Source organism: Acipenser ruthenus, chromosome 40, assembly GCF_902713425.1.
Source record: "Acipenser ruthenus chromosome 40, fAciRut3.2 maternal haplotype, whole genome shotgun sequence".
In the NCBI taxonomy this organism is placed as follows: Eukaryota; Metazoa; Chordata; class Actinopteri; order Acipenseriformes; family Acipenseridae; genus Acipenser; species Acipenser ruthenus.
Genome location: NC_081228.1, coordinates 4,947,804 through 4,962,461, shown reverse-complemented (window position 1 = coordinate 4,962,461; position 14,658 = coordinate 4,947,804). Strand labels below are relative to the sequence as shown.

At 43.2% G+C, this 14,658-nt stretch overlaps 2 protein-coding genes and 1 long non-coding RNA gene across 4 annotated transcripts; 1 reads left to right on the top strand and 2 right to left on the bottom strand.

Annotated features, from left to right (window-relative positions):
• Positions 1 to 124: 124 nt before the first annotated feature.
• On the bottom strand, positions 125 to 6,549 carry LOC117397404 (cilia- and flagella-associated protein 45-like). Its single transcript, XM_033996224.3, has 12 exons — positions 6,341 to 6,549; positions 5,123 to 5,233; positions 4,563 to 4,702; positions 3,777 to 3,921; positions 3,302 to 3,472; positions 2,985 to 3,163; positions 2,394 to 2,523; positions 2,128 to 2,274; positions 1,933 to 2,046; positions 1,405 to 1,598; positions 952 to 1,176; positions 125 to 515 (listed from the first exon to the last, which is right to left on the bottom strand). Exons 2-12 carry the CDS (start codon positions 5,228 to 5,230, stop codon positions 440 to 442), a joined length of 1,629 nt encoding a protein of 542 aa, XP_033852115.3. The 5' UTR covers positions 5,231 to 5,233; positions 6,341 to 6,549; the 3' UTR covers positions 125 to 439.
• Positions 6,550 to 6,715: 166 nt separating this feature from the next.
• On the top strand, positions 6,716 to 11,689 carry LOC131708132 (uncharacterized). The gene is made up of 3 exons (XR_009311274.1): positions 6,716 to 6,765; positions 7,282 to 7,488; positions 11,501 to 11,689. It is a non-coding gene; the product is annotated as an uncharacterized LOC131708132 (long non-coding RNA).
• LOC117397292 (zona pellucida-like domain-containing protein 1) lies at positions 6,858 to 14,278 on the bottom strand. 2 transcript variants are annotated; one of them, XM_059010374.1, is made up of 11 exons: positions 14,176 to 14,278; positions 12,482 to 12,585; positions 11,657 to 11,883; positions 10,718 to 10,902; positions 10,269 to 10,341; positions 10,007 to 10,104; positions 9,239 to 9,319; positions 8,652 to 8,823; positions 8,385 to 8,496; positions 8,120 to 8,146; positions 6,858 to 7,403 (listed from the first exon to the last, which is right to left on the bottom strand). In XM_059010374.1, the coding sequence occupies exons 1-11, from the start codon at positions 14,199 to 14,201 to the stop codon at positions 7,267 to 7,269; spliced, it is 1,242 nt and encodes a 413-aa protein (XP_058866357.1). In that variant the 5' UTR covers positions 14,202 to 14,278; the 3' UTR covers positions 6,858 to 7,266. The 2 variants fall into 2 exon arrangements, with proteins under 2 accessions (XP_058866357.1, XP_058866356.1); XM_059010373.1 differs by lacking the exons at positions 12,482 to 12,585; positions 14,176 to 14,278 and having other exon boundaries at positions 11,657 to 12,037.
• Between the last annotated feature and the right edge of the window lie 380 nt (positions 14,279 to 14,658).

The window sequence follows — 14,658 nt, the reverse complement described above, 5'->3', positions numbered from 1 at the left end:
TTGTTGTATTTCTGGTAAAATTCCATGGATGGCCCTATTTTAATGATTTAATGAGTACTTAAAAAATCATAGCACACAGGTCTTTATTTAGGGAAAATAAATGACACACAGCAGTTAGAGAAGGTAATTATATTTGATTTTATTTTTGTTTGACATCAGGGACTAAATAAAGGTAAAATATGTGTAATAAATGAAATAGCAAAACTAGCAGTCAGTCTGTGTATCAATCTGTCTAAAAGTGTAAACGACACTGCATGAAGGTACCATTTTTTTAATAAACAATACAAAAGAACTGGGGGAAGGGGGCTCGGATGGAACAGAGTAACCATCATTATCTGAGCTGGTAATTTTTTATTATTATTATTTCCCCCTGATAAGCATCACAAGTTGTTTTGTGTTTTAGTCTGTCGGTCTGTCTCTGTTAGGTCGTCCTGCTCTCTCAGTTAGCCAGGGTGGGTAAAACGTGGATTTTTCTTTCAACCTCTTTGCAGTACTTCTCTGGTAGACCTGCCTCTCTGCAGAGAAAACAACAAGAAAATGATATATTAATAAAAAAAAAAAATATTCCCAAACGCTGGGAAGTTTGCTCTTTTAAGCAAAAACTTTCTTGTGTGAATTAAATATATATTACAGTTTGTTTCCTTTTACAAGTTTAGAGGTATGTAAAATCATTGATATAATAAATGCAAGACACATACTGGGAAAGAAAAGCTGTAGTTTAATTTTCTAAAACAGTAAACCCTACATTTATAGCCAACTAGACCTAGTGGTCATGTTCTCTCACAAGTCTACAATTACCAGTCCGTTTGGAAACTGGTTAATTTCAATACACAATAGATTTTGAGCAGGATATACAGAACCCTATCATTTCTTGGTGGTTAATGCACCAGATATTCAACAGGTGAAGTGAACAGGACCCTTGCTCCTCTCAGCTCTTTCTCCCAGTCTCACCGGAGCTCTGTGAGTTTCTTGAATTTGATCTCGTCCAGGCGCGCTCTCCTGTCTCTCGCCTCCTGGTTCAGCCGCTCTCCCTCGCGGAAGTTCTCTCTGCGGTTCTCGATGGCCTGTGCCTCTCTCTCTCGGATCTGCTGCCGCAGCCTGTCCGCGTTGTGAAACCTCTCCCACTGGCTCTTCTCCTCCTTCTCCTTGTCATGAGCGATTGACTTCTCCAGGGCCCTGAGCAAGAGACAGAGACAGAAAGAACTTTACAGCAACCAGATGTCATGCAAAATTTGCACAATACAGATAACACATACAGACATACCAAACTAATATATATATATATATATATATATATATATATATATATATATATATATTATGTAGACCAGGGAATATTGGCCAGGAAAGAGAAAAAGACATGGCTCAATACCTAAGAGCAGCCAGGCAGGAGTGTACAGTTACCTCAGCACTCTGTCGAACTCGGACCGCTCCCTGCCAGCCTGCACAGAGAGCAGGTGTTCCTTGTGAGCCACCTGCTGCAGCCTGTCTCTCGTCAGCACCTCGTCCTCCTTGGCTTTGTTCAGCGCATCCTGTTTCTCCTTCCGACGCCACTCTCGCTCAGCCGCCTCCTGGTTCCTGCGAGCGCGCAGCGCGTCCTGACCGGGGCGGATTTAACAATGAGCAATTCTATTAGCATGTTGGGGAAATACCCGCCACCGCCTAATGTTTATATTCCTAATTTTGTTATTTGTTATTACCTATGAGAAATGGCATTCTGTTGTACTGCACTGATTTCAGATTGTAGTATACTGTATCAGATCATTCAAAATGTTAATATACTGGGCTCTTAATTGCTCGTCTTTTTTTTGTTTTGTTTTGTTTTGCTTTTAGCAAAAAAACACTGGGCTAACTTTTCACTGGAGCAAAATCTTAGTAAGCTTCATGAGCAGTTGAAACCCAGAAGGAGCAGAGAGACAGTGAGCCCTTCACCTGCTCCGCTTGGTGGTCTCTGTCTCTCTCCTGCAGGGCGCGGAGGCGAGCCACATCCTGCTCCTTCTTCTTCCTGATTCGCTCCTGCTCCGCTTCATACTCTGCCTCCCGCTCCTGATGAGATAATAAATATTGGGTGCATTAAGCCGCTCAGGGAAAGACCCTCTCTGATCTGTCTCCTCCTCCCTCTCTCACCAGTTTCTTGCGGGTATACTCCAAGGCGTGCAGGTCGGCCAGCCTCTCCTCTTCTTTCTTGCGTTCTTTTGCTCGCAGGTTGGCCTCATTGATCTGCTGGATCTCTCGCTGCATCTGACGCTGCTCCTCCCACTTCCTCTGCAGGATCTGAGGGGCACAAGAGATAGGAGAGAGAGAAATCTAAATCGACAGAAAAGACTCCTCTATCCTCTCAGGTCTAAGCAGGGATAAATTGTTCCACAAGTGCACATGCTCCAGACAGCTACCTCCATCTCCTCCACCTGGAGCTGTTCAAGTTTATCCAGCACTTGCTGCCCCTCTTGTTCCTTAAACTCCTCGTTCAGCAGTCGCTCCTCCTGCCTCTCCGCCATCTGCTGTATGATCTGCACCTTCCCTCTGCGACAGAGACAGAGAATGAGACAATGAGCCTGAGATGATAGAGAATAACGAACTGAAAGGGAGAGACACAGGGACAGGGTATTCAACAGTGCCCTCACAGACATTTTTTTGTAGCCTGACACGCACAGATACACAGTACATGCTGAATGTGCACAAGAAAGCATTGTAGATGTATCCTAAATGTTTACAGAAAGAAAAACAAACAGGTACATTTATAACAGTCACAAAGTGGAACCTCTCAATTATGGCTACCAAAGGGACTGGGTAAAATGGTCTGAATAGCGAGCTGGTTCTAATCGAGGGAGATCTTCAGTTTGTCTCCATATTGAAAGGAGCTGGTCTGACTGGTAAGTATTTATGCGGTGCAACTTTGGCAATGGAGCTACATCTGACTCAAAGTAAGGGTGTATTCCTGGACTGAGAGTGCAGTGTAATAGAGGGAGAGCATGAATTCCTACTCGATTCTCTGCTGCTTCCTCATCTCATCAATCTCTTCCTGCATCTTGATGGCTCTCCTTCGCTCTACTTCCATCATGGCGTCTAGCCTCTTCTCCTCCTCTTGCAGCTCTGACAGGATCTGTTTCTTCTCCAGGATCTGAGTGTCTCGTATCGCGTGGCACTGCGAGCCCAGGATGAGCTGAGAACGAGGGAGATAGACTGAGGGGGTTAGAAAGAGAGGAGGAGATGGTGCGAAGGGACAAGGCAAGACAGAGGGAGAAAGGCTGAGAGGTGAGAGAGAGAGAGCAAAAGGAAGAAGGTGAGAGAGATGGTTCACCTCATTGATGTGTTTGATTTCGTCCTCTTGTTCCATTCTCAGCGCATTGGCTTTCTCCAGCAGGTACTGAGCTTTGTCCCTGGCTTCTGCCTCCAGCTCACTCAGCCCTGCGTTCCTCATGCGAGAGAAATCCGCCTGCCGCAGTCGAGCCTTCCTATCCTCCGCTGCTTCCTGACAGAGGGAAGAGAGCAAGATGACACGGCAGCAAATATCTAAATTGAAGTTACCACCAGCTCCTCCCTACTTGTCAACCAGTCTAGTGCAGTGGAAAGATGGCATCTCTGTAATTTATTTTGGGGGGCTTGTGGATTCATGCTTTCGGTGCCGATATAAGTTTCCTTCACACACGTAAAATAAGGCAAGTTGGACAAAAAAGGAGGTATTGAGATGTAACCTTTACAATGTAGATTTACAAGAGGTAGAGGGAAAGAGAGATGCAAAGTGAGAGACAGTGTGTGTCTGGAGCAGTCCTCACTATGGCTGCCTCTCTCTTCCTGGTCTTAGCAGCAAGCTCCGCCTCTTTCTCCTCAGCGGTCAGGACACGGGAGGCAGAAGTGATTCGCTGGTACTCCTGAGGACACATTATGACTGACAAGCCAGAGGGGTCCTCGCTCGGGATTCTACATGGGTAAAAACAAAAACAGACAGACAGGCAGACAGAGATTACTGTCTGATGGGGAAATACAATATTTTTCTTCAGTACAACTTGTTTTTATTCCAGTGCAACATTTTGATTTGAACCCTAGCATGCATGGTGACCTCATATGGGGAAAGTTTTAAAAAAAAAAACTTTTCTAGTCTAAAGGAGGCGGTGTGGTCCAGTGGTTAAAGAAAAGGGCTTGTAACCAGGAGGTCCCCGGTTCAAATCCTTGCTCAGCCACTGGCTCATTGTGTGACCCTGAGCAAGTCACTTAACCTCCTTGTGCTCCGTCTTTTGGGCGAGATGTTGTTGTAAGTAACTCTGCAGCTGATGCATAGTTCACACACCCTAGTATCTGTAAGTCGCCTTGGATAAAGGTGTCTGCTAAATAAACAAGTAATAATAATAATAATATGGAAGACAAATGCATGACGACCTCATGTGAGTTGGATGCCACTGTCTCCCCATATTAAGCAATGGAAAATAAATAAATAAATAAATAATGTATATATATATATATATATATATTTTAGCTCAAAGAGCCAGCTGCCCAACGTTTCGATATGTTGTACATATCCTTGACAGCGCTTTGCAGATACACAGGCAGTCAGAGACACTGACCTGAGATCTCGGATGAGGTCCTTGGTGATGATCCGGACTGTTTCTGGCTTTTGTGTTCTCCGGTTGGGAGCAGAGTGTGACAACCCGCGTGGTGCACTCCTGCCCTGTGCCTTTGAACCCTGGTTCTCAGAGGCAGAAAGCTGGAGGAGATAAATGATATACTGTCATACTGTACGATAGCAGAGAGTAGACACATCGACTCCTGTTGTAACGGCACACCATTGTGTTATCATGCAGCTCTGGAGGTAGATGATTTGATTGTTGGTTCATAAGCTGAGGGAACACAAAGCCACTTTGTGGCTTGGAACTTGGTTTCAGGAGACTTGGTTTCAGGCCACTGCATGGCACACCAGGGGAGACTTGGAGTTTGATACAGCAAAGTTGCCTCAAACTAGGTCTCCCACTCTCCTGGAACCAGGTTTGAAGCCACAGTTCCTGAAAAGGTGGCTTTGTGTTCCCTCAGCTTTGGGATCTGTCAAGTTGAAATTGGTATCAGACAAATTGAGAGGTAAAGAGAAATAGAGAAGAGAATGACAAAGGAAAAATGAATGAGGAGTTACCTTCTTTGGCGTTGCGAATAGAGTCTCATCAACCTGGGAGGTGTAAGCTCGGGTTCGATAGCGCCGGGAACGGGAGCTCCCCGAGTGGACAGAGGAGATGACACTCATTGGCTGCACAGAGGGGAGGAACAGAGCGGGGAGAGAGCCACCAAACGTGGCAGTGCATTCATAATTAACAAGTGGAACAAGGCTGGTTCACACAAAAGTTATTCATTATTCCTTCATTGGATTTTTACAAAATAGTTTTTTGTATCCTAGTTTTACAATTTTACAATCAAAACTGCATTTTTTTTGTCATTTTTTAATTCAATTTTATTAATATATTTATTTTATTTGACTGTTTTTAATTGTTGTATTGTTACAATTATTGTATGTTAGTTTTTCTAATTTCACCATTACAACCACATTTTAATTTTAATTTTAATGTTATTAAATTTTCGTTTTTAATTGAATGGACTAATTGTTCTTCTTTTGTGTGTGAAGCGCTTTGGGATCCATGAGATGAAAGGCGCTATAGTATCCCTGAACTATTACAAAGTGGCGGCCATTATTTTCAATGTCTCCTAAAACTGTGTTAGTCTTACATTATAATAGTAATAGATTTATAAACATGTAATAATAAATGTCTCACGGTGGTTGACTTTCATACTGCATCCGATTAAACACCGCTACGGATTGATCTTCCTGCCGGTGTGAGTGACAGCGTGTGAGGCAATCGTGTAAGCATATGAGGAAAGGACGCCGGGGCTTTTTTGGGGGCTGTCCTGCAGTGTTTCTGTGTTGTTATGTGTTGTGTTTAGTTTTTAGTTGTGTATTTTAAATGTTTATAATTATTCATTTGGATGTATATGTCTGCCATTTCTCTCTCCGTATCCTTATTTTCCTTTTTCTATTTTCTTTTTCCTTCTTATACAATTATCTGATGCTCGATCATATTCCCTTCTGTAAATGTTACTTTATTTGTATTGTTTTCTGTTTCTGTGTTTGTCCAGTTACTGATAATGAAAATGTGCTCATAGCTAAATCTGCGTGCAATGCATCTTATGACATGTCATACGTGTTAAAAATTGTACGTTGTCCCTGTCAAATAAATACATAAATAAAATACAGCAATGGTAAATGACACAGTTATACGCCTATATCGATAAAAAAAAAATAGTTACCGGTATTCATAAACTTTCTACATTGTTATAAATATAATTCATATTTCAAACTTACCTTTTTTTTTAGTACTATTTGACTGTATGACGGACTTTAAAAAAAAAAAAAAAAAAAATGAGGAAATCCTTAAAAAAAGGTTCCAACTAAATTTTAGAATAAACGTAAACGTTATTTTTGGGAAAAATGAAATCTGACAACTCCAATTTGGTAACCACACTCCTTGCAGCACGATATTTGTGTTGCTGCGTCTCCATAGAAACAGAACACCGCGACAGGAAAGGCATCTCCACGGAGACACAATCACGTGTGTGGCGAGTGTTTATGTCGTTACCAGGGAGACGGTGTCACATGATGTGGGTGGTTAGCAGTGTTCCCATGGAGAAAAAGTCACGTGTTGGGGGTGATTGAGTCTTTCCAGGACATGCAGGAGAACACGTGGGAAACGTTGCATGTTAACGAATGAACAACACTGTTGAATACAGGTGAGCACCGTTCTCTGTAGGTTGACAATTTTAAAAACCTATTAAAATCTCAGATGAATTTATCTGAAGGAAGTAAAAGGACAAAGGAGCAGTTCAAATTTAATTTAAAATATATTTAATAGTTACAAAACATAAAAAAGATGATTTTTACAAACATCTGTATGCTTGGCTAGATATACTGATACATAGCTTGATATTGTAGCTAGATAGATAATTGGACAGCAGAATACCCTCCTAGGACCATGTTATGTTATTGAAATAATTTGCTCTCTCTCTCTCTCTCTCTCTCTCTCTCTCTCTCTCTCTCTCTCTCTCTCTCTCTCTCTCTCTCTCTCTCTCTCTGCAGTATGTACAGTATATATGAAAATTGTGTCTGAAATATATTGGAAATGTAATGTAGTTGATTAAGTATTTGGCTTGGCTTAATATATTCTCCAAACATCTGCTCATCTGCATGACACATTTTGGCTTGAAATGTCTTGCACCCATTCAGTAACTCCCTCACTCATCTTCCAGCTTTGTTTTCTGTCTTGATTGAGGATTCCGGAAAACCATGAAAAGCAGTAATGACACACAGGCCACGCCCAGCACTCCAATGGCCACGCCTACTCCTGCCAGGGTGGTTCTGGAAGTGGATTCTGAGGAGAGTAGGAACGGAGTTCAAATAGAAAACAGCATTAGATTTCAAGAACTGAGCGAGCCATTCTGCAGCTTTTATACCAGGTATAACAGAACTATGGCATAGCTGCAACATTGAGCTACAGGAGCTGGGTGGCTCAATGAGGCATTAAGGCTGTGGTTCGAATTATTATTATTATTTATTTCTTAGCAGACGCCCTTATCCAGGGCGACTTACAATTGTTACAAGATATCACATTATTTTTACATACAATTACCCATTTATACAGTTGGGTTTTTACTGGAGCAATCTTGGTAAAGTACCTTGCTCAAGGGTACAGCAGCAGTGTCCCCCACGGGGATTGAACCCATAACCCTTCGGTCAAGAGTCCACAGCCCTAACCACTACTCCACACTGAATGCAGGTCAATAGGGATTGAAAACTATTCCACTCAGGTGGCTGCTGGGATTCTATATGTAATGAATCCTGGTGCTTTAATCTGTTCCTAGCAGACAGTATCACTTGGTTAGTCTTGCAGAGAGGCCAGTGACTGGGTGGACATGGAGACTAACCTGCCTCCTCACCCCCTTAAGGGGCAGTCTCTCCAGGGTAGGGTTTGAGTGGCTGTGCGGGGAAGCTTGCATTGGCACTGTACAGTACATACTCTGTGGACAGATTGAAAACTCCAGTGCTGTCACACCAAGATATTTCAGAACGATTATTCATTTCTCTTACCTTTCAAGTGTTCTGTAGAAGGAACAACTGCAGAAGAGGAAAGGGGTGTCAGAATGGAGAATGTGGCATATCCATACACACACATTCACACTTATACCTCCTGCAATCTGCCTCACAAATGAATGCATGGGTCTTAAGATGAAGCTTAAAAAGTACACATGGACGTGTATTTAAATAATCAACATACATTTAATAAAAAAAATCTTGAATTAGGTCATGGCTCAAAGTTTTGTGAATAGGGTCTTAGATACACCTCTGCTCTCACCACTTTCCACTTTGGTGACGATTGGTCCGGAGCTCACTGTCTCGGCTTCACTCACGGTACCACTCTGACCTGACTGCGCCTCTCTCCTCCTGCGAGATGACAGCGTGCAGTTCTGTGGGATCAGACAGAGAGAGCGAGACAGTCCTTTTCCCTGTATTTTTTAGTATTTGATGCATTAGAACTGGTTGAACTGAACAATGTGAAGGGCCACAGAGAAGAGTGGCTGGATCGTTCAGGTGTGACTGTGTTCGGCTGTGGCCTTGCTACCTGGCTGATGTCTCTGCACGCTGATTTCTCGCACAGCCGCGTGGCGCAGTGCAGGTAGAAGGTGGACACAGGCAGGTTCTTGTGCTCCACAAACCGAAACGCCTCGAACGAGAACCGAGCCAGCTGCTCCTGACCGTTCGAAATGATCACCGTCTGACCATCGCGAGTACAGCTGAGGAGAGAGAGAGGGCAAGAGCAGAGGCGTGATAAAGGGGCAAAGAGATGAGGGGAGAGGGGAAGGGAGAGAGAAGATGCAGAGACGTGAGAGAGGTGCAGGGTGAGAGTGAGGGAAAGCAGAGCAGAGGGGAAAGAGCAAAGAAGAAAGAGAGGTGAAGGGAAAGAAAGAGAAGGGAGATGGTGTGGAGGGAAAAAGGGAAGTGGGAGAGAGATGTAAGAGTTGGACAAAGATTAGATATGAATATTTCCCGGTAGAAAGTTGTGTAAATATGGTATGAGAATGCACAAGGAGTTCCAGCTTGTGAGCCTGAGCTTATTAGAAAAATGAGAGGGAGGGAGGGAAGAGGGCTGACGTCAACACAGGAAGAGGGGCAGAGAGAGGGAATGAGGGGAGAGACAGTTCTACTTACCCTACAAAGAGGTTGTAGAACAAGCTGCTGACAGGGAATGGAGAGGTTGTGGCATAGCAGCGGTCCAGCAAGACATTGAACCTGCAAACACGCTGAATTTACTCGTCTTATAAAAACAGATTTGTCTGCAATACATACTGGGTTATAGTGGTGTGGCCGCACCAGAACACCACTCCGGAACCATTTTCTATAGGCAGCAGTGGTGTAGTCAAGACGGAACTCGCATGATCGGCAAGCTAAGTCACATGACTCCCATCTCCCACACAACGGCTGATTCAGTCAGCAGTCCTCTTGATGCAATGAAAAGAGCATTAGGAACTTCTTCTGTTACGAGCTACTTCTTTAAGAAGGCTAGAACTGCTGACGAAGACGACAGCAACCATGTACCAACTACGACTGCGGATCCTAACACAAACGAAGCCACTGACACACAGACACGTAACACAAAGTGAAGCATTCCGTCAAGATGGAGAAAGACACTGTAGAAACACTTGTAGAAATGACACAAATGCATTACCTATTACAGGAGTCCAGTATACAAATAAAATATGAATTTAGAAAAATCTATATCTTAGTGACGTTCTGTTATCTTCAGATGCAGGACTACAGCACTGCTGGGTGATGATCAACACACTGTTATCACCGAACATGGACATGAGGTCCACTTTCCTCACTGCACCCTTTCATGCCACTCTGCCGTGACTGTCTGCTTGTAAAGTCACGTTCTGTTAAGAAGTATTTCCTGTGGTGCACTGTCTGTCTCTTTACCTGTCGGTGAGATTTGTTGCTTTCACTTCGACAAAGATCCTTTTCTTCAGCTGCAGACCGGTGGAGGGGATGACCAAGTGGGTGCTGTACCTCCTGTCCTGCAGTGAAACAGAAAACAAACATAGAGAATAATTGAAAACTTACCTCAATTGACCATTGCTTCCCAGTGGTATACCGTGGCAAACACATAGCACAGTATAGGGGCAGTACGGTGAAGCACAGAAAGCATTGGCCCTTTTCCAGGCCTGTCTGCTCCCCTCACCTCAAACAGCTGCATGCTCAGAGTGCTGATGAAACTCCCGTTGTTGTCTTTCACTACCAGACTCACTCCGCTCCTGAGGAAAAAGAGAGAGTGCAGTTGCAATTGAAAGTTAAACAGGAAACCTTGACTTCAAAACACTCAATCAGAAGGTAAAACATTAGGAAACTAAGTCAAGTAGACAACGTTTTGGCTGGTGTCTTCCTAAAGAAACAGGAAACCTACACATGATTTTCATTTTACATTGTATTACAGCCTTTCACATTGATTCGGGTGGTGCTAATAAGTTCACTTCCTGTGTAACAGGAAATAGAATCCCATTGCCACCACGTATTTTCGCTGGGAAGTCGGTTTGGTTCCTATTACTGTGACACAGGGAAGTGATCTTACAGTGTAAGAATGCTGTTAAAGTGATAAGGAAGGTGTTTTGAAGCCTTGTTTTTCGCACTCACACGCCCATCTCAGTGTTGTTGACGAGGTACTGCAAGGGGTATCGGCAGGAGTAGATATACATCAGCTCCTGCTGGTAGGTGATGGTTCCGGTGCTGAGGTCGAAGGAGTTAATGGCCCCGGAGATGTTGGCAAACTGGACGCTGGAGTAGTCTGAGAAGACCCCCGAACCCACCTCCTGGTCAATCTGTCCACGAGGGAGGGAGAGCAAGTGTGAAAGGTTTCTGTTAGGGAGTAAAACTCCGCTGTTCTTATTCTCTTAACGTTACAAAATGAGAAACAAACGCCCCGAGAGCACTGAAGGGAACTTGGGTTATATTAGTGTGTCATTTGGTTCTGGTTTTGTAAAATGAGCAGGCGTTTTTTTTTCCCTCTTTTCAAAAACTAGGAGTTCATCAAAGACTGGAGCAAATGCTTTGCAGATATGGTCCAATGTGTTCGCAAAGACTCTGCTGAGCCGGTATGATGTGAAGCAGTAACAGCCTTCCAGGAAGGCAAGACAAACCAATGCTTTGTTACCTAGTGTATTAAAATGAACGCGCTGGCGATATCAAGTGTTTCTTTCAAAACTCCACATTGGAACCCTACACAGTGAATGGAATCGCACAGCTGCTGTAAAACCTCTTTACTAGGGATTATTCTGGCTGTGCCAAATTGTGGTATTTTAATTGGTACCTCAGGGGTGACCAACCTTAATCTCGGATAGCAGCAAGGTCTTCTGATTTTCATTTCCAATTACTTAATTGAACCAATTCTTTTCTAATCAACACTAACATTTTTTCCAGGTCTTTAGCCATTGATGATTTAAAGCTATCCAGAAAACCTTCAGGATTGTGGCTCTCCAGGACCAGGGTTGACCTCCCCTGCTCTGAGCTATACTGTTGGCTTGCAGTGAAAGATGGGCTTTTTATTCTCAGAAGAGCCAGGGAGGTTACAGATACCCTCATAGCGTGGGCGCAGGTGGTGTGTTCCCACTCGCTGATGGAGAAGTTGTATTTCAAGATGGGTGGGTCCACCGACCAATCAGGGGTCCCGTGGCACGCGAGAGTGCGAAACTGCCCGTTGAGCACCATCAGCGATTCGTTGTAGCCAGCGAAGTAGATCGGGCACAGCAGGATGCTCAGCTCCAGGATCTGAGTGCCACACATCACAGAGATGTCCGAGTTCGCTGGGTTAAGAGAGACAGGCAGACAGACAGGCAGCAGGACAACACTATTTTTATTATTATTAGTAGTAGTATTAGTAGTAATAGTAGTATTGAGAGTACTAGTCCCATTATAACTATGAACCAAAAAGTAGTGTATCATATGTAATCATATAATCATCCTGTATCATATGTCATTGTAAGGGTTTATGAAGGTTAAACACATATTGTGAGAACACTTACATCTCTGCTTGTGTAGCAGAGATGTATGTTCTGTGTCTGGGAGATGTGTGCTATCCTCCAGAACATTAGGTAACCGATCACTATCTGATTTTTGTTTATAACTTGGTGCCACAATGTTTCAGATATATGTGTGTAACTTTTGAATGTTGGAATCAATGAATGGAAACTTACTAACATATCAATTGTTGTTGTGCGCACTCATTTGCAAACATCAAAATTGGTTTTCTTACATAATCATATGATAGTAGCACTGAATTTGCAGCTTCCAATAAGTCAATGATGATTGTGAGAAAGAGAAAGTGTGTCGGTCTTCACGTCAGGGGAAGTCATGTAGATAGGAAGGAGAGAGAGAGGGGGGGTGGGAGAGGGAGAGACTGACCAGGTTCTCTGAAGGTGGGGTGAGTGCTACAGTCCTGCACAGCATCACCTGCAGGAGAGAGAGAGAGCAGACATGCCAACGCAAGGCCCCACGTCATCTTCCGACTGCGAAACAGAAAAGAAACGGCAAAGGATTGAGGGAAGTCGGAGGAGCGTTGGGTTAGTCATGGGATTCTGAGATTCCCATGATTCCCAACAGAGCTGGTGGAGCCAACTAGGCTGAATGAGGGTGTTAAACAGAAGGGACAGGCACGTGGCATTCAAGGTGTGCAGTGAATTGAGCTGGACGCCTGGCTTTAGAATCACACAAAAAGCAAGAAGTGTTAAAAAAGAGAGAGAGGCATTTGAAACTATTGGATCTTTAAATCGGTATTCATATCTAATTTAATGATCTAATCTGTAATTTCAGGAATAAGAACTGTCCAGATTCAAAGCCAAGTTAACATAAATTGGCTATTTTGCCACGCTGCGTTGCTGATACCTCATTTGCCCCGAGGCGGGTCAGCTGCCCACATTAGATACATCACAACCGTGCCGTGCCACATTCCAGAACCAGCGGCTCGCAGCCTCCAGGAAATATCATGTTTGGCTTTTTTGCTTGTTGATTTAGTGCACTTTTATTGTGCTGGCAATCTTAAGTGCTTCCTTTTTACCAGAGGAACAATGACAACACAATCAGAGGTGTAATTAAGAGCTTCCCGATGTCCTTGCCTACAGATCACTGGCCTCTCGAGTTTGCTTAAAGGGAACCCAATACCACTCGTGCTGCAGTGATAAGGACTCCTGTAGCTATGATAACCCTTTTCTATAGGTAATTGTGCAGTTTTACAAGACTTGGTAATACTGTGCATTTACTTTGGTCTACCATGATTATTAATATGGGTTAGCGTACCTCTCTGGTCTTTACAGTGCTTATCTGTGCTTTACCATGCTTTCACTGTGCTGTATTACACTTTGCTATGCTTTTACTGTGGTAAGCGTTTATAGGAAAGCATATATGCTTTGGTTTATGTTGCAATTGTTATTTTTAAAGAGAAGCAAAAAGAGATTAAAACAGCATTTAATTAAAACATCTAATTTAGATTTTCATTGAAACTAAAGTGAAGGAGATTAAACAGAATGAGGGCTAATTGGACACAGTCAGCACGCATTGTGAAACACAGTGAAGGCAATACAAAATCACAGAAAAAATAAAACAACACCAAGATGTGATCCACTTCAGACAAGGTGCAAATACTGCATTGTGACAATCATAATCAGAAACGAATAATAGATTTTTTGTTATAGGGTGGGATTGCATCAGCGTAGAGAAACTGAACACAGCACCGCAGTCAGTCCCTAACCACGAGCAGACCACTACATGACCACAAATGAAAACAGTGATTCTGAACCATTATTACGCTATGAGCGCTTTCTCAGAATGTCTTTATATGTGTATTAAAATGAACGTGCAGGTATGTAAATAATATACCTCTAACTTCAAACTGACATTTTGAATTAAAAGAACTACTGAACTATAGCTCTGTGGTCCTGATAGAGTACCTGTGCTGTACCATGCTTTCACAATACTTTTCACAATACTGTATTACACTATTACACTAAGTATCTATAATAATTATTCAAAATGTGTGTGTGTGTATATATGTGTGTGTGTGAGTGTGTGTGTGTGTGTGTGTGTGTGTGTGTCTGCATTACCTGTCGCTGTACTGAATCCCATTCATCTGTTAATGGCTCTGGGTCTGTGGTATAGGTAAAGCAAACTTCTTGATTCCCTCTTCTCTGTTCTCTTCCCAACTCTGCCCCCACTTATAAAGTGTCCTCCTTTCTGCTGATTGGCAGAGAAAGAGGGCAGGGGGGGGGAGCTGGAGTGGAAGTCTGGAGTCTGGGTTTAATTCAGAGACTCCAGACACAACACAGTTGACTTCATTATGCTGAGGAAATGGTTTTAGCCGCTAATGTAATGATGGCCAGTAGCCTACGTCGCAAACAATTACAACTGTAGGCAGTATGAAAAATCACTGGGAGCACATACAGAATGGATTGCTCCACCTCCCTATTGTTGAGGCCAGGTCCATCTGTGCTTTAAGGTAAACGTAGAACTTCACTGTTTACACAATAATCCCTCCCAAAATATATGAGAGAGAGAGAGAGAGAGAGAGAGAGAGAGAGAGAGAGAGA